Below are 22,292 nucleotides of genomic sequence, written 5' to 3' on the forward strand. Positions count from 1 at the left end.
GAGGTAAGACCATCTCGGGGGCGGCGTGCTGGGCTCTGGGGAGGCAGGAGAGCCCCTCCGGAGGCATGCTGGGCTCTGCAGAGGTGTGAGGGTCTCTGGGGAGGCAGGACTGTCTCAGTCGGGGGGAGAGGAGCTCTGTGGAGGAGACAGAGGCTGTGGGGAGCAGTGCGGAGCCCTGGGAAGACATGGCAGGCTCTGGACCCGGCCGAGGGAGGATGGGAGATTGGGTCCTGGGATGTTCTGGAGGGTTGATGGTGGGGGCTCCATGTCAGCAGGAAGGTTTCTGGGTTTGGGGGTCTGGATGCTCCTCAAGGGCTGCCCCTGTCCTGGTCGCAGGTGGGCAACGCATTCTCCGCAGCGCAGGCGCGCCAGGAGCTGCTCACCATCGCCTCGCGGGCTGAGAACGTCTTCCGGGTTGGGAGCTTCGCCGCCCTTAGCACCCTCCAAGAGCAGCTTCGCGAGAAGATCTTCAATATTGAAGGTGAAGGGCCCTCCCCTGCCCGGACGCCTGGGTCCCATTCCCTGCCCCGCTTCCCGGGAGTGCTGGTGTGGGGAGTTCTCCTACCCGGACGCCTGGGTCCCATTCCCTGCCCCGCTTCCCGGGAGTGCTGGTGAGGGGAGTTCTCCTACCCGGACGCCTGGGTCCCATTCCCTGCCCTGCTTCCCTGGGTGCGCTGGGGGGGGGCAGTTCTCCTTCCTGGACACCTGGGTCCCATTCCCTGCCCCACTTCCCGGGAGTGCTGGTGTGGGGAGTTCTCCTACCCAGACACCTGGGTCCCATTCCCTGCCCTGCTTCCCTGGGTGCGCTGGTGGGGGGGCAGTTCTCCTTCCTGGACACCTGGGTCCCATTCCCTGCCCTGCTCTAACTCCCTTTTCCTCCCGAAAGGGACAGGCCAGGTTTCCAACAGCAGCTCCTTCCAGCTGGAGTTGTCGCAAGGTGGATTCAGCGCCCTGCTCACCCCGGTGGGTGGAACCCACATGCGCACCCTGAAGCCCCACAGAGGGGGAGGGTCAGGCCCACAGGCTCCAGCCCCAGCTGGGGACAGGGGCCGAATGGACCCCCAGGCCAGAGTCACACCGCACCCCACGCCTGGTCCCACCACTGGGTGAGGCCAATGCCAGCGATTAACAGGCCAGTTGCAGCAAACGCTGGATTTCGAGGAGGCCGATTTAGCAGCTGTGAGGAGCTGTGGCCGCCCGCCAGCCCTGAGCCCCACTTAAATCTGCCCCCACCACCAAAGAAGGAAGAGCCTGGACTGCTGCCACCGTGGGGGTGGGGCACATACGTGGGCAGGTGCCACTCACCTACGTGTCCCGCCCCTGGTGGGAGGAGCATGTGGCGGCTCCCGCGGTGGTGGTGGCTCTTCCGGCTGCATGGGGCAGGGTTCCCCCAGCCACGTGCCAGTGGGCTCTGGTGGCTCCTCCAGCGGCAGTGGGGCTGGCTGCTTTGGTGAGTCCCAGGCATTGGGGGCTGGGGAGCCTGGCAGGGTGGGTGGGCAGTAAACCCCCAAATTTAATGGACTTGCAGCTTTAACGGACACCCCTCCCCCATTAGTCCAGTCTATCAAGGGTTCACTGCCCTGCCAAGCTTGTTACAGGCCTGAGCTCTTCCTGCCCCGTGTCCTCCCTGGGCTCCCTCCAGTGCCCAGCGAGCCACCCACCCGCCCCCAAAGGCCACCTGCAAATCGACGGTCCCTCACCCCGGGGGGCCCACCTGGCCTTCCAGAGGCAGCTCAGTCCCAGCTCTCTGCACACCAGTCTGCAGCGATTGGCCAGTCACTGGGGGCGGGACCAGCATGGAGAGGCGGGGCAACTACAGACTGGCCAATCATTAGTAGCAATTTCAGTGCATCAGTGTCCTGAATGGTTCCCTCATTATTATTTACCTGGCTAATTACTACTCTGTTTCCTGTCATCGAGTGTTGCTTTAGATAAGTAATGGTGGGAGCACTTGGTTTTGTGAATAGTAACGGGGGCTCGTTAGGGCTCCAGGGTCATTAAGCCAAGCAGAGCAGAAGGGGAGGGGTTCGTGGCTGATTGGTCACAGCCCTGCGTGGCAGTGGGGTTGGGGGACGGGCGAGGACTCCTGGGTCCCTCACAGACCCCCATCCCCTGTCTCTCTCCTGCTCACCCCCAGGAGGTGGTTGTGGTGGGTGCGGTGGGAGCCTACGACTGGGCGGGGGGGCTGGAGGAGCAGGATGACCGGCTCCCCCCAGCCTTCCTCAATGAGTCCGCGCTGGGGGCAGAGGCCAAGGACGCGTACCTGGGTGAGTGGCTCTGGCGTCCCCCCCACCTTTCATCCCACCTCGTGCTCCTCCCCACCCCCACCCCCGCTACTCACCCTGCCCCCCCCCCACAGGCTATGCCGTGGCCCTGGCCCGCCGAGGGCACCACGTCCTCTACGTCACCGGAGCCCCCCGGTTTGGGCACGTCGGCCGGGTCAGTGTCTTCCAGAGCCGCAGGGGGCGCGTGGGGAACAGCGTCCTGGGGGAGCAGGTGAGCAGTTCGCCCCGCCCCACCCAACCTCGCCCTGTCCGTCTGTCTGTCCCCGGCTCCCCTGTCCCTCTGTGCTCTCACCCACATCTGCCAATTCGTAACACCTGCCCCGTCCAGCCCACCAGCACCCTACACCCCGTCCTTCTGTCTCCCTCCCTCAGGTGGGCTCCTCCTTTGGGGCTGAGCTCTGCACCCTGGACCTGGACGGTGACGGTAACACAGACCTGGTCCTGATTGGGGCCCCCAACCACCAGAACCGCAGCCGGGGCGGCCTGGTCCGGGTTTGTGCCCTGGGGGACCTGGTGAGCTGGGGGGGAATCGGGGGGGAGGGGAGACGGCGGGTAAAGGGCTGGTGGGGTAGAGACAGAAGAGATGGGAGGGGGATGGAAGGTAGGTGCTGGGGAAGTGGGGGATGGGGCGGGGGATGGGCAGGGTGATGGTGAAGGAGCGGGGGGTGGGCGGAGTGATGGGATGGGGAAGGGGCAGCGTGATGGGGTGGGGGATGGGCGGGGGATGGGGACAGGGAGAGGTGGTGTTGGTGGGGGAGGGGATGATGGGGGAAGGGAACCAGATGAGGAGGGCAGGGCTGGGCTCTGACTGGGTCTCTCTCTGCCCTAGGGCTCTCTGAACTGCACCCAGACCCTGTGGGGGTCCCCGGGGGACGGGCTGGGCCGATTTGGAGCAGCAGTGGGGCCCCTGGGGGATGTGAATGGGGACAACACAAGTGATGTTGCCATCGGGGCCCCCATGGAGGACGAAGGCCGGGGGGCCATTTACATCTTCCTGGGGAACATGGGGAGACCAGCCCTGAAAGAGCCCCACAGCCAGGTGAGACCCTCCCCAGGGCTGGGGGTTGGGAGGGAGGGGCACTGGCAGGGCTGGGGGACAGGGCTGGGGGGGGCAGGCAGGGCTGGGCTGGCAGGGGCTGTGGGTCGGGAGGGAGGGGCACCGGCAGGGCTGGGCTGGGCTGGGCTGGGCTGGCAGGGGCTGTGGGTCGGGAGGGAGGGGCACCGGCTGGGCTGGGCTGGGCTGGGCTGGGCTGACAGGGGCTGTGGGTCGGGAGGGAGGGGCACCGGCTGGGCTGGGCTGGGCTGGGCTGGCAGGGGCTGTGGGTCGGGAGGGAGGGGCACCGGCTGGGCTGGGCTGGGCTGGGCTGGGCTGGCAGGGGCTGTGGGTCGGGAGGGAGGGGCACCGGCTGGGCTGGGCTGGGCTGGGCTGACAGGGGCTGTGGGTCGGGAGGGAGGGGCACTGGCTGGGCTGGGCTGGGCTGGGCTGGGCTGACAGGGGCTGTGGGTCGGGAGGGAGGGGCACTGGCAGGGCTGGGCTGGGCTGGGCTGGCAGGGGCTGTGGGTCGGGAGTGAGGGGTACTGGCTGGGCTGGGCTGGGCTGGCAGGGACTGTGGGTCGGGAGTGAGGGGTACTGGCTGGGCTGGGCTGGGCTGGCAGGGACTGTGGGTCGGGAGGGAGGGGCACCGGCTGGGCTGGGCTGGGCTGGGCTGGCAGGGACTGTGGGTCGGGAGGGAGGGGCACCGGCAGGGCTGGGCTGGGCAGGGCTGGGCTGGCAGGGGCTGTGGGTCGGGAGGGAGGGGCACCGGCTGGGCTGGGCTGGGCTGGGCTGGGCTGGGCAGGGCTGGGCTGGCAGGGGCTGTGGGTCGGGAGGGAGGGGCACCGGCTGGGCTGGGCTGGGCTGGGCTGGGCTGACAGGGGCTGTGGGTCGGGAGGGAGGGGCACCGGCTGGGCTGGGCTGGGCTGGGCTGGCAGGGGCTGTGGGTCGGGAGGGAGGGGCACCGGCTGGGCTGGGCTGGGCTGGGCTGGGCTGGCAGGGGCTGTGGGTCGGGAGAGAGGGGCACCGGCTGGGCTGGGCTGGGCTGGGCTGGCAGGGGCTGTGGGTCGGGAGGGAGGGGCACCGGCTGGGCTGGGCTGGGCTGGGCTGACAGGGGCTGTGGGTCGGGAGGGAGGGGCACTGGCTGGGCTGGGCTGGGCTGGGCTGGGCTGACAGGGGCTGTGGGTCGGGAGGGAGGGGCACTGGCAGGGCTGGGCTGGGCTGGGCTGGCAGGGGCTGTGGGTCGGGAGGGAGGGGCACCGGCTGGGCTGGGCTGGGCTGGGCTGGGCTGACAGGGGCTGTGGGTCGGGAGGAAGGGGCACTGGCAGGGCTGGGCTGGGCTGGGCTGGCAGGGGCTGTGGGTCGGGAGGGAGGGGCACCGGCTGGGCTGGGCTGGACTGGGCTGGCAGGGACTGTGGGTCGGGAGGGAGGGGCACCGGCAGGGCTGGGCTGGGCAGGGCTGGGCTGGCAGGGGCTGTGGGTCGGGAGGGAGGGGCACCGGCTGGGCTGGGCTGGGCTGGGCTGGCAGGGGCTGTGGGTCGGGAGGGAGGGGCACCGGCTGGGCTGGGCTGGGCAGGGCTGGGCTGGCAGGGGCTGTGGGTCGGGAGGGAGGGGCACCGGCTGGGCTGGGCTGGGCTGGGCTGGCAGGGGCTGTGGGTCGGGAGGGAGGGGCACCGGCTGGGCTGGGCTGGCAGGGGCTGTGGGTCGGGAGGGAGGGGCACCAGCTGGGCTGGGCTGGGCTGGGCTGGGCTGGGCTGGGCTGGGCTGGCAGGGGCTGTGGGTCGGGAGGGAGGGGCACCGGCTGGGCTGGGCTGGGCAGGGCTGGGCTGGCAGGGGCTGTGGGTCGGGAGGGAGGGGCACCGGCTGGGCTGGGCTGGGCTGGGCTGGCAGGGGCTGTGGGTCGGGAGGGAGGGGCACCAGCTGGGCTGGGCTGGGCTGGGCTGGGCTGGGCTGGGCTGGCAGGGGCTGTGGGTCGGGAGGGAGGGGCACCGGCTGGGCTGGGCTGGGCTGGGCTGGCAGGGGCTGTGGGTCGGGAGGGAGGGGCACCAGCTGGGCTGGGCTGGGCTGGGCTGGGCTGGGCTGGCAGGGGCTGTGGGTCGGGAGGGAGGGGCACCGGCTGGGCTGGGCTGGGCTGGGCTGGCAGGGGCTGTGGGTCGGGAGGGAGGGGCACCAGCTGGGCTGGGCTGGGCTGGGCTGGGCTGGGCAGGGCTGGGCTGGCAGGGGCTGTGGGTCGGGAGGGAGGGGCACCGGCTGGGCTGGGCTGGGCTGGGCTGGCAGGGGCTGTGGGTCGGGAGGGAGGGGCACCGGCTGGGCTGGGCTGGGCAGGGCTGGGCTGGCAGGGGCTGTGGGTCGGGAGGGAGGGGCACCGGCTGGGCTGGGCTGGGCTGGGCTGGCAGGGGCTGTGGGTCGGGAGGGAGGGGCACCGGCTGGGCTGGGCTGGGCAGGGCTGGGCTGGCAGGGGCTGTGGGTCGGGAGGGAGGGGCACCGGCTGGGCTGGGCTGGGCTGGGCTGGCAGGGGCTGTGGGTCGGGAGGGAGGCTCACTGTCCCATCTCTTCCCCCCCGCCCCAGCGTATCTCTGCCAGGAGTCTTTCTCTTGCTCTCCGGTTTTTCGGTCAGTCTGTCCAGGGGAGGATGGATCTCAGCGGGGACGGACTGACGGACGTGGTTGTGGGGGCCCTGGGCCGGGCCGTGCTGCTCAGGTAGGGGAGTACCAGTTGGTGGCACTGCTGCCAGGAAGCTCACAGCACTGAGGGTGGGGGAGAATTCAGGGCTGTCAGGCTGGGCCACGTCTGTCTGTCTGTCCCTCCCTCACTGTCTGTGCTTCTCTGTCCTGGCAGGACCCGTCCAGTGATCAGTGTCTCCTGCTCCCTGTCGCTGGTTCCGACCCACATCCCCCTGGGCGAGACTGGCTGCATGGGGGCGTCTAGCAGGGCAGCTAGGCAGGTCGCCCTGACCCTCTGCTTCAACCTCAGCCACATCAGCCAGTGGGGACCAGGTGAGACGCCCCAAGTCACCCTCCACCTCTGCCGGCCACGTTCCTCCCTCCCGCTGGTCCCTAAGGGCGCTTCTGATTGACACGCTGGCTGACAAAGAGTCACACAACCCCCTCCGGTCCAAGGCGCCGGCTTCTTCTGTGCCGCAGCCAGGGCCCCTCTTGGCACACACCAGAGGTTTGGAAAACCAAACTCTCCCAATGCAAACAGGTTCCTCCAGTCCCAAAGGACCAGCCACGTTCCTGGGTCCATTTGGACCTCAGACCTGACCCCCGAGCGCATGCTGCGCCCGGCCTTTAGCTTGGAAGGAAGAAAGAAAAGATTGAGAGTGTGATGGGGGCAGGCACAGCAGATCCCTGGGGATGTTCCCTGTTGTGCTGATCAGGCCACTGACCCCCACCGTCTTGCTCTCTGGGGCTTCCCCACCACCCTGTGCTGCTGAGCCAGATCCTCTGGTCTCCCCCAGCCAAGGCACAGAGCTGGGGTCACCGCCCCCCCCTCAGAGCACTGCAGACGCTGATTTACCAGAGCTCTGGGCAGGTGCAGTTCGAGGGCACAGCCCCTCAGAAATCAAATCCCTCCCCCCAAAGGGATCAAAACCCCAGATAAATCTGTCTCAGTGCAAAAGACTTCACTGGGAGGGCTCATTAGCTATGACCCTTTACCAATGAAAGGGGGGCCTGCACAGTGACATGCACAGATACCCTCCCCAGGTAATAACCAGTCACACTGGGCTTCCTTATAAACAACAAAGGTTTTATTAAGCAAAACAGGAGGATTTCAGTGGTTAGAAGTGAAAACCGGCAGATCAAAGTGAGTGATTGAATTACAATAAAAGAAAACACAGCACTAGTTCTATCTCACTAAGACTCTACCTGTGAGTTCTTACCCTATGCAGCCGTTCTTATATCAGGTGAGCATTTCAGGTCAGAAATGAGCTTCTCCTGACCTGGGTCTCCAGTAAAGTTCTTCCGCATTCTTAGGGTGTGTCGAGCAATTTCCAAGTCAGGCTGAAGACTAAGGGGCAGAAAGAACCCCATCGCTTAAACAGACTGTCCCCCGGGGCGGGAACCCTCTGTTTAACACCGCCCCCCCCCATGTGGGAAAACACTGGATTCCCAGGCAGAGGCCTGTACCAGGCAGGCACACCTCTTCCCCAGCCAACTATTCCCCAGACTTACCATCCAGCTAGTGGCCCGGTCGTCGGGGTCCCAGAGGCACCGGTGATGGCCTCATTGACACCTTTGTAACTAGGAACAGACGAACATTCCCCAGGCCTACCTGCCCCTACGAGAATGAGCAATGTGCAGGAATGGGGGTCACAGGCCCAGCAGCTTGTGCCATTGAAAACGATGGGGCGCAGGAAGGACTTTGGCTGAAGCACCTCTGTGCTGTGCACATCTCGGTCCCGGCCCGTTTACCAGGAGAGGGGCGGGGGCAGCCCAGAAGGTGAAATTGCTAAAGGAATCAAGTTACATCCACCAATTGCAACCTCAGAACCCAATGACATCATCGTCCTGTGGCCCATCCACCCTCCCACCTGCTGCCACATCCCTGCCGTGGCCCCCCGCCCGGTCATTGGTGGCTGGCCGGTCTGTCCTGTCCGTCAGTTCCTCACTCCCTCCCCCACAGTGCCGCTCCGTGCCCGCCTCTCCCTCACGCTCCAGATGGATGCTGGGAGTTCAAACCCGCGCCTGGTGCTGCAGGATGGAACCTCAAGGCTCCTGGAGACCCTGCGTCTCAGCGCCATGCCGCACTGTGCCACCAAAAGCCTGCACGTCCGGGTAGGGTCCTGCTCCTGCCCGCACGGCATGGAGACGAGCGCGGCCCTCGGGCGTTCTCTGCTGAGGGCACTGCTGTGTGGAAGCTCACAGCACGGGGTGGGGGAGCCTCCAGTTGGGGCACTGCTGTGGGCCACTCGCAGCACAAGGGGCAGGCCCTGGCTCAGGGGCACTGCTCTTGGAAGCTCACAGCACTAACTCCTCCCCCAGCCCTGCCTGGAGGATTTCCTAACCCCCGTGGAGCTGCAGGTGAATTTCTCAGTCCGGGGGGAGCCAATCTCTGGCATGAAGAACCTGACGCCCGTGCTGGCCCCCAACACCAACACCACCACCCGCCTGCTGGTAACCCTCCCCCATGCGCTCGGACACCTGGGTCCCCTCCCCTCCCCTCCCCTGAGTGCTCAGAGGCCTGGGTCCCCTCCCCCGTGCGCTCGGACACCTGGGTCCCCTCCCCTGTGTGCTCGGACACCTGGGTCCCGTCCCCTCCCCTCCCCTCCCCTCCCCTGCCCTGTGCACTCGGACACCTGGCTCCCCTCCCCTTCCCTCCCCTGTTCACTTGGATGCCTGGGTCCCCTCCCCACCTTCTCCTGCTACTGCACTAGGCCATAGGACTTTGGTCCCCTCCCCCAGCACTGCCCTGCGCTCCCGGGTCCCCGCCACAGCCTGAGCGTCCTGAGCACCCAGCTCCCACCCAGCCTTGCTCTTGGCCTCGCAGGTCCCCTTTGAGAAGAAGTGTGGGGCAGACGAGGTGTGCGTGGCTGACCTGCGGGTCTCCTTCAACTTCTCGGGGTGAGTGAGGCCCCATTACACCCTGACCCCCCCGGTGCTCCCTAACCCCCGGCTGCCCTGCACCCCATAGTCCCCTGCCCTCCAGCAGCCCCCAGCCCCCCGGTGCTCCCTAACCCCCAGCTGCCCTGCACCCCATAGTCCCCTGCCCTCCAGCAGCCCCCAGCCCCCCGGTGCTCCCTAACCCCCGGCTGCCCTGCACCCCATAGTCCCCTGCCCTCCAGCAGCCCCCAGCCCCCCGGTGCTCCCTAACCCCCGGCTGCCCTGCACCCCATAGTCCCCTGCCCTCCAGCAGCCCCCAGCCCCCCGGTGCTCCCTAACCCCCGGCTGCCCTGCACCCCATAGTCCCCTGCCCTCCAGCAGCCCCCAGCCCCCCGGTGCTCCTTAACCCCCGGCTGCCCTGCACCCCATAGTCCCCTGCCCTCCAGCAGCCCCCAGCCCCCCGGTGCTCCCTAACCCCCAGCTGCCCTGCACCCCAGTACCTCCTGCCCTCCAGCAGCCCCCAGCCCCCCGGTGCTCCCTAACCCCCGGCTGCCCTGCACCCCATAGTCCCCTGCCCTCCAGCAGCCCCCAGCCCCCCGGTGCTCCCTAACCCCCGGCTGCCCTGCACCCCATAGTCCCCTGCCCTCCAGCAGCCCCCAGCCCCCCGGTGCTCCTTAACCCCCGGCTGCCCTGCACCCCATAGTCCCCTGCCCTCCAGCAGCCCCCAGCCCCCCGGGGCTCCCTAACCCTCAGCTGCCCTGCACCCCATAGTCCCCTGCCCTCCAGCAGCCCCCAGCCCCCCGGGGCTCCCTAACCCCCGGCTGCCCTGCACCCCATAGTCCCCTGCCCTCCAGCAGCCCCCAGCCCCCGGTGCTCCCTAACCCCCGGCTGCCCTGCACCCCATAGTCCCCTGCCCTCCAGCAGCCCCCAGCCCCCGGTGCTCCCTAACCCCCGGCTGCCCTGCCCCCCAGTACCTCCTGCCCCCCGCGCCCCCTGCTGAGGGAGGCTGGCTGGACTCAGCATGTGCTTGCAGGGCCCCAGGACTCCGGCTCAGTTCCAGTTTCCTGCTTAACCTGACGGTGCAGCTTGAGAACGTGGGAGAAACGGCTTATGGGCCAGCGCTGGCGCTGCAGTACCCCCCGGGGCTGTCCTTCCGCGGGGGCGCCGTCCTGCGGGTACTGGGGCTGCAAGTTGGGAGTGAGGGGCACCGGCGGGGCTGGGGGGCAGGGGCTGTGGGGCAGGGGTGAGGGGCACCGGCAGGGCTGTGGGGCAGGGGCTGGGGGGCAGGGGTGAGGGGCACCGGCAGGGCTGGGGGGCAGGGGTGAGGGGCACCGGCAGGGGCTGTGGGGCAGGGGTGAGGGGCACCGGCGGGGCTGTGGGGCAGGGGCAGGGGCTGGGGGGCAGGGGTGAGGGGCACTGGCAGGGCTGGGGGCAGGGGTGAGGGGCACCGGCAGGGCTGGGGGGCAGGGGTGAGGGGCACCGGCGGGGCTGGGGGGCAGGGGCTGTGGGGCAGGGGTGAGGGGCACCGGCAGGGCTGTGGGGCAGGGGCTGTGGGGCAGGGGTGAGGGGCACCGGCAGGGCTGTGGGGCAGGGGTGAGGGGCACCGGCAGGGCTGGGGCAGTATCTCAGGGCTGGGGGACCCCAGGGCCGTGGCCAGGCATGGGGGCCGGGGGGTGTCACTAACGATCCCTGGTTTCCTGTCTCCCCAGTCCCCCTGGCCGGTCGCTCTGGTCTGCAGCACGCCCCTGGCTCTGAGCCCTTTGCCCGTCCTGAACAGCTCCTGCCAGCTCAGCCCCCCGGCCCTGCGGGAGAGAACAGCAGTAAGTGGGGCCATCGGTGCCCCGAGCGCGCCTGGGCTCAGCTCTCGGCTCTGTGCCTGGGCCGAGTCTCACCCCTCTCCGGGCCCTCCTGCAGGTTGTCCTCCGTCTGGCGTTGCTCGTCTCTTCCGACGCCCCCTGGGCCGACGACCTGGCCTCCTTCACCCTGCAGGCTGCCTGGTACGGCCTGGCTGCGCGTGCAGGGGAGGGACCCGTGGTGCTGGGGGGAGGGCGCCAGGCACCCCCTGCACAGCTTCCCTCCCACCCGTGTGCCCAGGGCCGGGCAGGCTCCCCGCGGACCGAGACCGACCGACTCAGCTCCTGTCCCCACTGGGGATGCGGCACGTGGGGAGTCACTGCCAAGCTCTGCCCCCAGCCGACCCCGCGCGCCCCAGGCCAGCGCTCACACAGGCTTTCCCCGGAGCGCCCCACTGCCAGCGGTGCCTTGTGCCCGACGCCGGCTGGCAGGGAGCAGCCCCGGGCCGCAGCCGCAGACCCCCAGGCCACAGACAGGGTCTCGGCTGCTCCGCTGAGGTCACCGGCCGGGAGCAGCCCCACTGCTCGGCAGGGCCAGCCTGAGCCTCGTTGGCGGCTTTGTCGGGGGCGGGACGCAGGGCTGGAGACAGGACAGCGCCAGCGCAGCTGCTTCCTGGTGCCCCGTGGCCGTGGGGCGGCTGCAGCCTCGGTCCCACCATCAGCGTCCAGCCCCCAGGAATCCCCTGCCCGCCCTCCGGCACCTCCCCATGGCCTGCTGACCCGGGGTGACCCCGCTGCAGCCTCATCCCTCGTGGGGGCCCCGGAGCCAGCGGGGCTGGGCCCAGCTCATTGTCCAGGGCCTCAGCCAGACACTAGTCAGGAGGCGCAGACCGAGGTGAGACAAGCGTCTGAACACGAGGATCTGACCAGGCACAACATTGTTACAAGGACCACACACGGCACGGCTGCTCTGGTCCCTTGCACTGTCGTACTAGCGATAACCTCCAGTGCACAGCCCCTTGCACGATTGTACTAGTGATAACCTCTGGTGCACAGTCCCTTGCATGATTGTGCTAGTGATAATTTGGGTGCGTGGTTTTTTGCACTCTCATACTAGTGATAATGTCTGGTGCACAGTCCCTTGCACCATTGTACTAGTGATAACATCTGGCACCCAGTTCCTGTAGCATCCCCCTCCCTCCCTAACCTGTCCGTCTGTCCACCCTCCGTCTGCCCATCCCCTCACTCCCAGCCCCCATTCCTGCCCCAATCCCGCTGAGCCACAGCCGTTTGCCGGTGCCTGGGGGGCGGCTGGGCCATGGGGAAGCGGGGGGCCAGGAGCCCAACGTGTGGTTCATCCGACCTGCTTCCTTCCCCTGCAGTCGGAATGAGAACGAGACGCTGGCGGACAACGTGGCCACGCGGGAGCTGCCAGTGCTGCGCCCGGTCGGGATCGTCGTGACAGGGTACCTGCTCCCTGCCCCACCCCCCCCGGCTCGGCCAGCCCCATCCTGGGGGGCCTGGGCTCCGCCCACACACTGACACCCCCCTGTCCCCCAGGCTGGACTCTAGCACCTATGTCAATGTCTCCGCGGAGCTGCCGGAGCGCAGAGCAATTACCCACGGCTACCAGGTGAGACAGACTGGCCACACCTGGCTCTGGCGCCTGGAGCAGGGTCAGTGCCTGAGACTGGCCACACCTGGCTCCGGCGCCTGGCACGGGGCTGGTGGCTGAGCCCGGGCGCACTCAGTTCAGTGGTATCTATGCACACCAACCCCCCTGAGCTGTTAATCACAGAACCCCAAGGCTGGAAGGGACCTCAGGAGGTCATCGAGTCCAGCCCCCTGCTTTAAGCAGGATCAACCCCCCCACTAAGTCATCCCAGCCAGGACCTTGTCCAGCCGGGACTTAAAAACTTCCAGGGATGGAGAATCCACCACCTCTCCAGGCAACACATTCCAGTGCCTCACCACCCGCCTGGGGAAGGAGTTTTTCCTAATACCCAACCTACTCCTCCCCCTCTGCAACTTCAGCCCATGGCTCCTTGTTCTGCCTTCTGACACCACCGGGAGCAGTTTCTCACCCTCCTCGTTAGAGCTCCCCTGCAGGAAGCTGAAGGCTGCTATTAAATCACCCCTCAGTCTTCTCTTCTGTAAACTAAACAATCCCACATCCCTCAGCCTCTCCTCACAGGTCTTGTGCTCCAGCCCCTGAATCATTTTCTTTGCCCTTCGCTGAACCCGCTCCAGTGCACCCACATCCTTTAAACTGGGGGGCCCAGAGCTGGACGCAATCCTCCCGCCGTGGCCGCCCCTGTGCCGAGCAGAGGGGATAGTAACTTCTCTAGGTCGGCTGCAACTGCTCCTCCCAATGTGTTTCTCCCGCTCCCCAGGTGCGGAACTTGGGGCCCCTGGCTGTGCCCATTACTGTGACCTTCGACCTTCCCATCCGGGCTGAACTCGGCTTCCTCTGGGACGTGGCCATCAACCTCAGTGGGGGGGTGAGTGCCTGGAATGGGGGTGGGGTCACAGTAGGAGCATTGAGAGCCAGGACTCCTGGGTTCACTGCTCATGGCAGTGGGGGGTAGTGGTTAGAGTGGGGTGGGGGGTGGGGAGTCCAGGACTCCAGGGCTTAACCCAGCTCTTGGAGGCTGGGTGGGGTCTGGTGGGTTAGAGCGGGCGCAGTTGGAGCCCAGACCCTGGGATCTCCCCTGGTTCTGGAAGGGGAGAGGGACCTAGGGGGTGGACCTGGGCAGCTGGGAGCCCAGACTCCTGGGTTCTGTTCTGGCCTAACCTGCTCCTTTTCCTTGCAGGAAAAACCGTTCACCTGCACCCCTCCACAGACGCGCCGAATGGGAACTGCAGCCGCCACCCCAAAGGAACCTGTGACTGTAAGATCAGAGCTGCAATGCAGCCACCTCTGGGGTGGGGCAGGCGCTGGTTTCAGAGGGGCCCCTCGCCTGGGGCTGAGACACCAGCCCTCTGGGGCAGGGCAAGGCTGGGCACACAGAGACCCGTGGCCTGGCCCTGGGATGCAGCCACCTCTGGGGAGGGGCACTTGTGTCACCTTGCCTGGGCACAGGAGGTGCAACCTGACTGTTTTCTTTGCTCCCAGCGCGGGTGTCTGGGGGCAACTGTCTGCACCCAGGTCCAGTGCCAGGTCACCTCCCTGGCCAATGGAGAAGTCCTGAGATTTTACTTCTCTGGGGAGCTGTACCGAGCCAAGGACGGAGCTAAGGTAGGGCTGGGGGGTGGGGGTGGGGGGGTGGTACCGCTGATGGAGCCTTGGCCTTAGGCTGCGAGGGGTGCGGCCCCAGGAATATTCAGGGGCTCAGCTGCAGCCAAGTGACCTGCAAGGGCCTGAGTGTGAGCCGGTGAATTCGGGAGCAGCGGGGCCTTGGGGGCAGGGTGCGTGCGTGGAACCAGGGGCTGGGTGATTAGCATCACTGGCTTATCCCAAAGCACTGGCAGGTCCCCCAGGCTGAAGAGAAGCGCCAGCAGGTGGGCTCAGGGGAGTTCTGCGACTGAGTTTGGGGGAAGAGTTTGATGCACCTCAGAAACTCACTGGGCCGGGGATAATCAGTGGGGCACAGTCACACCAGGGGGCAAAATATACTGGGCGGTGCTCAGACCTGTCGTGCTGGGGGTGGGGAGGGGCACCGTATGGGTAAGTAAGAGCAGGATCAAAGAGTAGAAATCTTAAATGAACCAGATTGTCCCGTTAGACCTCTCTGCGTGGCCATTTCCGGCTCTCACAATTGCCATTGCGCTACCCAGCACCTGGCCAGGATGGCGACAGTGACTGTGAAATGCTCAGGGAGGTTAGAGAGGCATCGAAATCAAAAACTCAGGAATAATGGGGGACTTCAACTACCTCCACGTTAGTGGGGTACCTACGACCTCAGCACGGGAGGCAGAGATGAAGCCGCTTCCTGGAGCAGATGGGTCTGGAACCCACAAGGGGAGAGGCCATTCCTGGTTTACTCCTAAGGGGAACACAGGATCTGATCCAGACAGTGAATGTAGCTGGGCCGCTTGGACACGGTGAATTAATGAAATATGACATCCCAGGGGTGGGAAAAGGCCCTCAACAGCCCACCAGTGTGGCATGTAGTTTCAGAAAGGGGAACTACACACGAAGAGGAGGTTCACTGAACGGAAATGCAAAGGTTCAGTGTGTAATAGGACAGGGTTTCTCGGCACAGCTAAAGAAATGAATCCAGGGGACCTTCGCTTAAAGTCCAGGCCACTCACAGCCCCAGGCTGGGATTTCCTGCTCGCTACGGCAAATCCAACCAGCCACAGAAGCACCTCGGCCAGCCCCACCAGCCAGTCAGACGCCACACATGCAAACCCACAGACTTCTCAGCTGCTGCGCCAGCCCAGCCCAACAGCCCCCAACTTAGGTGGGACATTCTTAAACCTGTTTCACCCAACGCCGCACAGAGTCTTCTGGGCCCCAAAGGGTCCAGCCCCAGTCCCTGGTCAATATAGACTCGGCTCTTACCCAAATCCATCACATCCTAAACGTCTACAGGTCTATTAACACAAAAAAGAAAGAACAGAGCGAGGAGAAAAATTGTTAAAGTGATTCTTTACATGCATCAGAGACAGCTAGTGGTGCAGGCCCTCAGTATGACACGCTGATTCTTGAAAGTCTCTGAAAGTTCAGGTTACATGGCCTTAGTGACTGGAGAATTGTGGGCTTGGCCAGCTGGAGGCAGCGTGCGGGTTCATGGGTCCTTCGAGCAGGAACCAGGACAAAGAAGCAAGTTCCAGTCCAGGATGGCCGCTGCTAGGTCCACCTCATGGTTCTATCTAGTGTCCAGGGACAAAGCCCCTTCTTCCCATCAGGCCCTTGGGGGTCGAAAGTCACCGGGCCCAGGTGAGCCGCTGTGGGAAAACGCCATTGGTCGCTGCTTTTGCCTGCACACCAGAGTCATTTCCATGGCAGGTGGAATCTCTGCCTGGGCACCTCACTTCAGTTCATTTGCTCACCTGACCCATGGGCAGCATCCCATCGACAAGTCCCAGCATCTGGGAGGTGGATTTGGTGTCTGAGCACCTGGTTTCCACCCCATTGTTTAGCCCAGTGTCCTGGCTGGGGCAGAGTTCACACCTGTTGTGAGGCTCAGCACTCAAACATTTTCTAACACAGCTACAGAGCTAAAGTCTGTACCTTCACCTACCGACCCGATGCAGACGTACACGTAGCATATATAGCTTCAGGGCATCCTCAGCTGTAATTAGACACTCACACAGCCCCTTCCCCCAAGCACAAGATCTGGGGCCAATAGATACATTGGGCACATAAAAGTGGCTTCCATATTGAATATAAAAATCCAGCCACATGACACAGTGCCAAAAGTAAAACCCCTGCAGAGTGCATGGAAACTTCTCAACGGCCCCATGAGAGAGGCTCAACTTAAATGTGTGCCCCAAATTAAAAAATGCAGTAAAAAAACAAAAAAGTGCTCCCAGGGCTTAGCTACCAGGTAAAATATGGTCTCGCGTAATACTCTTATCGACAAATGAGGCAAGTCCAACTTAAATGGGGCTGCAATAAGGTGGGTGCATAACTGGCTGGCTAATCGTACCCAGAGAGTAGTTGTTAATGGGGCTCAATCCTGCTGGAAAAGCATAACAAGTGGGGTTCCACAGGGGTCTGTTTTGGGACCAGTTCTGTTCAATATCTTCATTAATGATTTGGATATTGGCATAGAAAGTACGCTTACTAAGTTCCCAGATGATACCAAGCTGGGAGGGGTTGCAACTACCTTGGAGGATAGGGTCATAATTCAGAATGATCTAGATAAATTGGAGAAATGGTCTGAAGTAAACAGGATGAAGTTTAATAAAGATAAATGTAAGGTGTTGCACTTAGGAAGGAATAATCTGTTTCACACATACAGAATGGGAAAAGACTGTCTAGGAAGGAGTACAGCAGAAAGGGATCTAGGGTTTCTAGGAGATCACAAGTTAAATATGAGTCAACAGTGTGATGCTGTTGCAAAAAAAGCAAACATGATTCTGGGACGCGTTAGCAGGTGTGTTGTGAACAAGACACGAGGAATCATTCTACCGTTCTACTCTGCGCTGGTTAGGCCTCAGCTGGAATATTGTGTCCAGTTCTGGGCACCCCAATTCAAGAAAGATGTGGAGAAATTAGAGAAGGTCCAGAGAAGAGCAACTAGAATGATAAAAGGTCTGGAGAACATGACCTATGAAGAAAGGCTGAAAGAATCGGGCTTGTTTAGCTTGGAAAAGAGAAGATTGGGGGGGGACATGATAGCGGTTTTCAGATATCTTAAAGGGTGTCATAAGGAGGAGGGAGAAAACTTGTTCTTCTTGGCCTCTGAGGAGAGAACAAGAGGCAATGGGCTTAAGCTGCAGCAAGGGGAGTTTAGGTTGGACATTAGGAAAAAGTTCCTAACTGTCAGGGTGGTCAAGTACTGGAATAAGTTGCCAAGGGAGGTTGTGGAATCTCCCTCGCTGGAGATATTTAAGAACAGATTAGATAGATGTCTGTCAGGGATGGTGTAGATAGTGGTCGGTCCTGCCGTCGGGGCAGGGGACTGGACTCGATGGCCTCTCGAGGCCCCTTCTGGTCCTGGTGTTCTATGATTCTGTGATAAAAGCAGCAGGGAGCGATGCAAAGACTTTGTAACAACAACGGGAGTTAAACCCTCGTGCGGAGAAGCGAAAGGCGTCGATGCTGGCGAATGCAGCGTAAAATAGAACAAGGCCAGTAAGGGACAGTGAAACTCAAAGGGGAACAGCCCCCTGTTTTAAGGCAATTGGAAGCTGGAAACGGCTAACCACCCTCCCAGAGCCGCAGGCCGGCGCGGGTGATGCGGGGAGGGGAGCAGGCACTGGGCTTTCTGGGTACCACCCACATGTCTGGAGCCCCAGTGATGGGGATGGCAGCCACCACTGCAGCCTGTCCTCACCCCCTCTCTGTCCTTCTGTCCCCCAGCTGGAAGCCCAACGGCTCTGGCTCCGCAGCGAAGCCGCCGTCAGCATTGATGAGACCAAATATTTCCAGAGCCAGCCAGAGGAATTCCAGTACAGCCAGGTACTGGGAGCCAGGACGCCTGGGTTCTCTGTGGGGTAGGGGCACTAGGGGAAAATAGGCTGGGCCAGGCCTCTGGGGTTCCCTGCCGGCTTGGGTGGGGGCACAGAGTGAGGGAGGGGCTGGGAGCCCCTACGTCTGGGTTCTCTCCCACACCACATCTTCCCACAGGTCACCACAGAGGTGGAGGTAATTTCCCATTTCAACCCGGTGCCGGTGATCGTTGGCAGCTCCGTCGGTGGCGTGGTCCTCCTGCTGGTGCTGGTGGGCCTGCTCTACAAGGTGAGCCCCCCTTGGCTGGCCTGGCCTGGCCCCCTGTCTGTCTGGCAGCCGTCCCGTCTAACTCTGCTCCCTCTCCCAGTTCGGCTTCTTCAAACGGAATCGTCTCATGGGCCCGGAGGAGACCCCTGGAGGAGAGACTGTGTCTGCGACTCACCAGGGCAATGGAGCCCCACCTGAGCCCCCCACTGCCCAGGGACCCCCGGACCCCCAGGGGACAGCATGACATGCATGGGGTGGGGGGAGCCAGGACGGCTGGATTCTCTCCCTGGCTCTGGGAGGGGTGTAGGGCTGGTGAGTTAGAGTAGGGGGTATTGGGAAGCAGGACTCCTGGGTTCTCTCCCTGGCTCTGGAAAGGACATGGGTGTGGTGAGTTAGAGTAGGGGGTTTTGGGAACCAGGACTCCTGGGTTCTCTCCCTGGCTCTGGGACAGGAACATGCGGGGGTTGGCAACCAACACAGCAAGAAAGGCCTCTATGTAACGTGGTAAAAACCCCCCAATGACTGAGGAGCAGCAATGCATGTGACTAGCGAGGGGCCTGAATAAATAACGTCAAAGCCTTTTGTCCCCCCGTGTTACGCACAGCGCGCGCAGTGATTTGCAGCATCACTGCAGGATGGTCACAAATGTCTTACACGGGCTTTGTTCCCAGCAGAATGCAGCAAACCTGCACCCTGCCACCTTGTTCCCGGCGCCATTGTTCATAGGTGCTGCCACCGCGGCTCCGGCACCGGCTCCGGCACCGGCTCCGGCACCGGCACCGGCACCGGCTCTGGCTCCGGCACTGGCTCCGGCACTGGCTCCAGCTCCCTGCCCACAGAAGAAAGAGCAGCACTTGGTTTAGTTAGTTTAGCAGCCAGCCAGACCATTAAACCAATTACGCTGAGTCCTGCTCTTTCAGCGCGCAGGTCGGGGAGCTGCTGCTGCGGCTGCATGCGGGGGGGCCATGCAGCCAGCAAAGCAGCAGGAGCCTGTGGACGTCCTTTTGAAATGTAAGCCCTGGGTTTGGGGTGGGGGCACTTAAGGAGTGTTTAGCCTGGGCTGGGCTGGGGCTTGGGCTGTGGGACGCGGGCGGGAGGTTAAGCCTAGGGTGGGTTGGGGCTGTGGGGGGGTTGAGTTGACCCAGGACTACATGGCTGCCTGGGGGGGTGGTGAGCCGAGGGAGGGGGTGGGTTGAGCTAGCTCGGGGGGGGGGTTGAGCTGGGGATGTGTGGGTGGGTTGAGTAGGAGTGAGGGTGTCGGGGGGGGCAGTTCGGTGGCTGGGGAGTCTGTGGGGCGCAGTGTGGGGCTGTGGGGGAGTTAAGTCTGGGGGGGGTTGAGGCTGCGGGGGAGTTAAGTCGGGGGGCTGGTTGGGGCTGCGGGGGAGTTAAGCCTGGCGTGGGGGTTGGGGCTGTGGGGGAGTTAAGTCCGGGGGGGGTTGGGGCTGCGGGGGAGTTAAGCCTGGTGTGGGGGTTGGGGCTTAGGGGGAGTTAAGTCCGGTGGGGGTTGGGGCTGCAGGGGAGTTAAGCCGGGCGTGGGGGTTGGGGCTGCGGGGGAGTTAAGCCTGGCGTGGGGGTTGGGGCTTAGGGGGAGTTAAGTCCGATGGGGGTTGGGGCTGCAAGGGAGTTAAGCCGGGTGTGGGGGTTGGGGCTGCGGGGGAGTTAAGCCGGGGGGGGGGGGTTGGGGCTGCGGGGGAGTTAAGCCTGGCGTGGGGGTTGGGGCTGCGGGGGAGTTAAGCCTGGCGTGGGGGTTGGGGCTGCGGGGGAGTTAAGCCTGGGGGGGGGGGGTTGGGGCTGCAGGGGAGTTAAGCCGGGTGTGGGGGTTGGGGCTGCGGGGGAGTTAAGCCGGGGGGGGGGTTTGAGCTGGGGATGTGTGGGTGGGTTGAGTAGGAGTGAGGGTGTGGGGGGGGCAGTTCGGTGGCTGGGGAGTCTGTGGGGTGCAGTGTGGGGCTGTGGGGGAGTTAAGTCGGGGGGCTGGTTGGGGCTGCGGGGGAGTTAAGCCTGGCGTGGGGGTTGGGGCTGCAGGGGAGCGGGTGCACACGGCCCCCAGTGTAACACAGGCACTGCCGTCATGGGGCTTGTTTGGAACGTGTTTCGCTCTCCCCCGCGGGTGAGTTTGATACGCGTTTGTCCTCCGGCGCCGCCGCTGTGGGTACAGGAGTCGGCGCCTGTTTCAGGTGCTTTTCACACCTCAGTGGGGGACGTGCAGCTCCATGGGATCGTTTTGCACCAAAAAAGTGTTTTAAGACCTTTATTTTGAATTATTTTTGCATTAAAATTGAGCTCCGACCCCTACGGGGCCCATCAGGCTCCAGTTCCCACGGGGGCAGGTTGGGACTCAAGTTCCGGCGGGTTGGGGGCTCTGGGCTTGAGCCCCAGCACCTTTCTAGAAGAGACGCACCGGCAGCTGCTAGCGACGCACCGGCACCTGCTAGAGAATTCCAGGAGCCAGACACAGTTTGGGCCTGTTCTGTTCACATGCAGCATCTCAGCCCCCCTGTGTCGAAGCGCCAGGGTGGATTTCTGCCTTCCCAATCTGCGAGTTCAGTCTCCAGCCCCCTGCATTTAGAAGTGCACCTGTCCTCGTCCTGCGAATCAGCCGTTCCAGTTCCACATCCGCGTCAGTAAATGAGGAAAGGTTCAGGGCAGAGGGATCTGCTTCAAGGGGTTTCACCACAAAGGGCAAAGTTGCCTTTTGCTTTCTAAATTCTGGAAAGCCCCGGCAGAGGCTTCGTGCATTTTCAGTGCCACATTTTTAGGTTTGCGATGTTGAGCTCACGCTTTCTCGCCTCCTCCAATTGTTTCAGTGACAGGAAATGACCCAGCAAACCTGCCTCAATGTCTCTCTCAATGATAGTTTCTTCTCAAACGGTCGCACCTCTTCAAAAGGCGGGAGAGCTGCTCCCTTTCCCTTAAAGCTTTCTGCTGAGGCCATTTCAATGGGAGGCGAAGTCCACCAGGAAGTGAAAGTTCTGTAGCCACACAGCATCTGTCAGCTCTGCGTATTTACAGCTGTTTTCCCGCACGAACACCTTCACTTCTTCCCGGCAGGCGGCAAAAGGCGCAAGCACGTTTCCCCGGAAAGGCACCAAACCTTGTTGCTCTGGAGAAGGTCAGAATATCGACAATTGGCCTTTTCCAGGAGCACGAGGAATCACCAGTGGTTTAAGCCTTTTGCCATTATGTCGTTGATGATCTGCATTACCAGAGTCATCACCTCTGTGGTCGCAGCTGGAAGCCTTTGTGCGCAGAGCGCTTCTGGATGAGTTACGCACTGAAACGATATCACAGAACGACCCAACGTTTTCTGCAAGAGAAGTAAACCCCTGGAGCACCCCTTTCATACCTGGTGCCCGTCAGCCGCGACTGAGATGAAGTATCGGAGGGGTGGCCGTGTCAGTCTGGATCCGTAACAGCAACGAAGGGTCCTGTGGCACCTTATAGACTAACAGAAAAGTTTTGAGCATGAGCTTTCGTGAGCACAGACTCACTACATCAGATGCTCACGCTCAAAACTTTTCTGTTAGTCTATAAGGTGCCACAGGACCCTTCGTTTCTGACTGATATGAAGTGGCTGGTGTTTCTTTCTTTCATTTCTTGGCAGTCAACGACAGCTGAAAAGTATCTTCTCCCTTGTTCGGCCTTTGAGAAGCTGCGACTGAATAAGCTCCTCTTGGGGTCCTTCTGAATCACTGACGCAACATTAACAACATCACTCAACTCATCACAAGCAAGCGAGAAGCCCGGGGCTCTAGTAATACCCTTACTTGGCTGGCTGGGGCAAGCTCGATGGCTTTTTTAGGTCTCTTCCAGCTCTATTGTTCTGTGATTCTATGAAATGTGAGTTCCCCTTCCCAGCAGGAACGCCGCCAGCTTCCTTTGCCTTTCCAAAGTCAAGACTTCATTGTCAACATGACCAAACCACAGACACCGTGTCCTGTTGCACAAAGCACGGCACCTATCAAAGGGGGCGTTGCCCAACCTTTGCAGCTCACACATTGTTTGCTATTCAGATCTGAGTTGCTCACTGTTGGGCTTTCAGACATTCCCCCTCCATCGAAAATAATCAGGAGGGTTTTGCTTTGGTTTTTTACTTTGAAATTCTGGCGCCGGGAGCCACAAAGAGGTGCTGAAAGAGCCACATACGGCTCCGGAGCCACAGGTTGCAAACCCCTGGGGAGCGTCTTTTATCAGATTATTTCATTCCCCTTTCTGCCCTGTGTTTCCTTTGACTCTTTCCTTTGGGTTAAACCGTTCCCAGGTCTTGGAGCCAGAGTCTGGTCTGTGAGTTAGTTGCTGCCCCGAGTC

General features: G+C 62.9%; 1 protein-coding gene across 3 annotated transcripts in view; it reads left to right on the forward strand.

Moving 5' to 3' along the window:
* The window catches only part of ITGAL (integrin subunit alpha L), a 29,360-nt gene extending 10,800 nt beyond the window's left edge, over positions 1-18,560 (forward strand). For all 3 annotated transcript variants that reach the window (XM_074998375.1, XM_074998376.1, XM_074998374.1), the window contains 22 exons: positions 337-481; positions 887-963; positions 2,138-2,267; positions 2,360-2,496; positions 2,658-2,798; positions 3,115-3,324; positions 5,888-6,018; positions 6,157-6,314; positions 7,945-8,096; positions 8,304-8,435; positions 8,809-8,882; positions 9,895-10,036; positions 10,571-10,681; positions 10,776-10,858; positions 12,037-12,120; positions 12,215-12,287; positions 13,048-13,155; positions 13,468-13,545; positions 13,770-13,892; positions 17,631-17,729; positions 17,898-18,008; positions 18,088-18,560. In XM_074998375.1, the coding sequence (XP_074854476.1) occupies positions 337-481; positions 887-963; positions 2,138-2,267; positions 2,360-2,496; positions 2,658-2,798; positions 3,115-3,324; positions 5,888-6,018; positions 6,157-6,314; positions 7,945-8,096; positions 8,304-8,435; positions 8,809-8,882; positions 9,895-10,036; positions 10,571-10,681; positions 10,776-10,858; positions 12,037-12,120; positions 12,215-12,287; positions 13,048-13,155; positions 13,468-13,545; positions 13,770-13,892; positions 17,631-17,729; positions 17,898-18,008; positions 18,088-18,231 (2,643 nt within the window). In that variant the 3' untranslated portion in view covers positions 18,232-18,560. The remainder of the gene's footprint in view (positions 1-336; positions 482-886; positions 964-2,137; positions 2,268-2,359; positions 2,497-2,657; positions 2,799-3,114; positions 3,325-5,887; positions 6,019-6,156; positions 6,315-7,944; positions 8,097-8,303; positions 8,436-8,808; positions 8,883-9,894; positions 10,037-10,570; positions 10,682-10,775; positions 10,859-12,036; positions 12,121-12,214; positions 12,288-13,047; positions 13,156-13,467; positions 13,546-13,769; positions 13,893-17,630; positions 17,730-17,897; positions 18,009-18,087) is intronic.
* Positions 18,561-22,292: the final 3,732 nt, after the last annotated feature.

This window comes from Carettochelys insculpta, chromosome 6 (assembly GCF_033958435.1).
Source record: "Carettochelys insculpta isolate YL-2023 chromosome 6, ASM3395843v1, whole genome shotgun sequence".
NCBI lineage: Eukaryota > Metazoa > Chordata > Testudines > Carettochelyidae > Carettochelys > Carettochelys insculpta.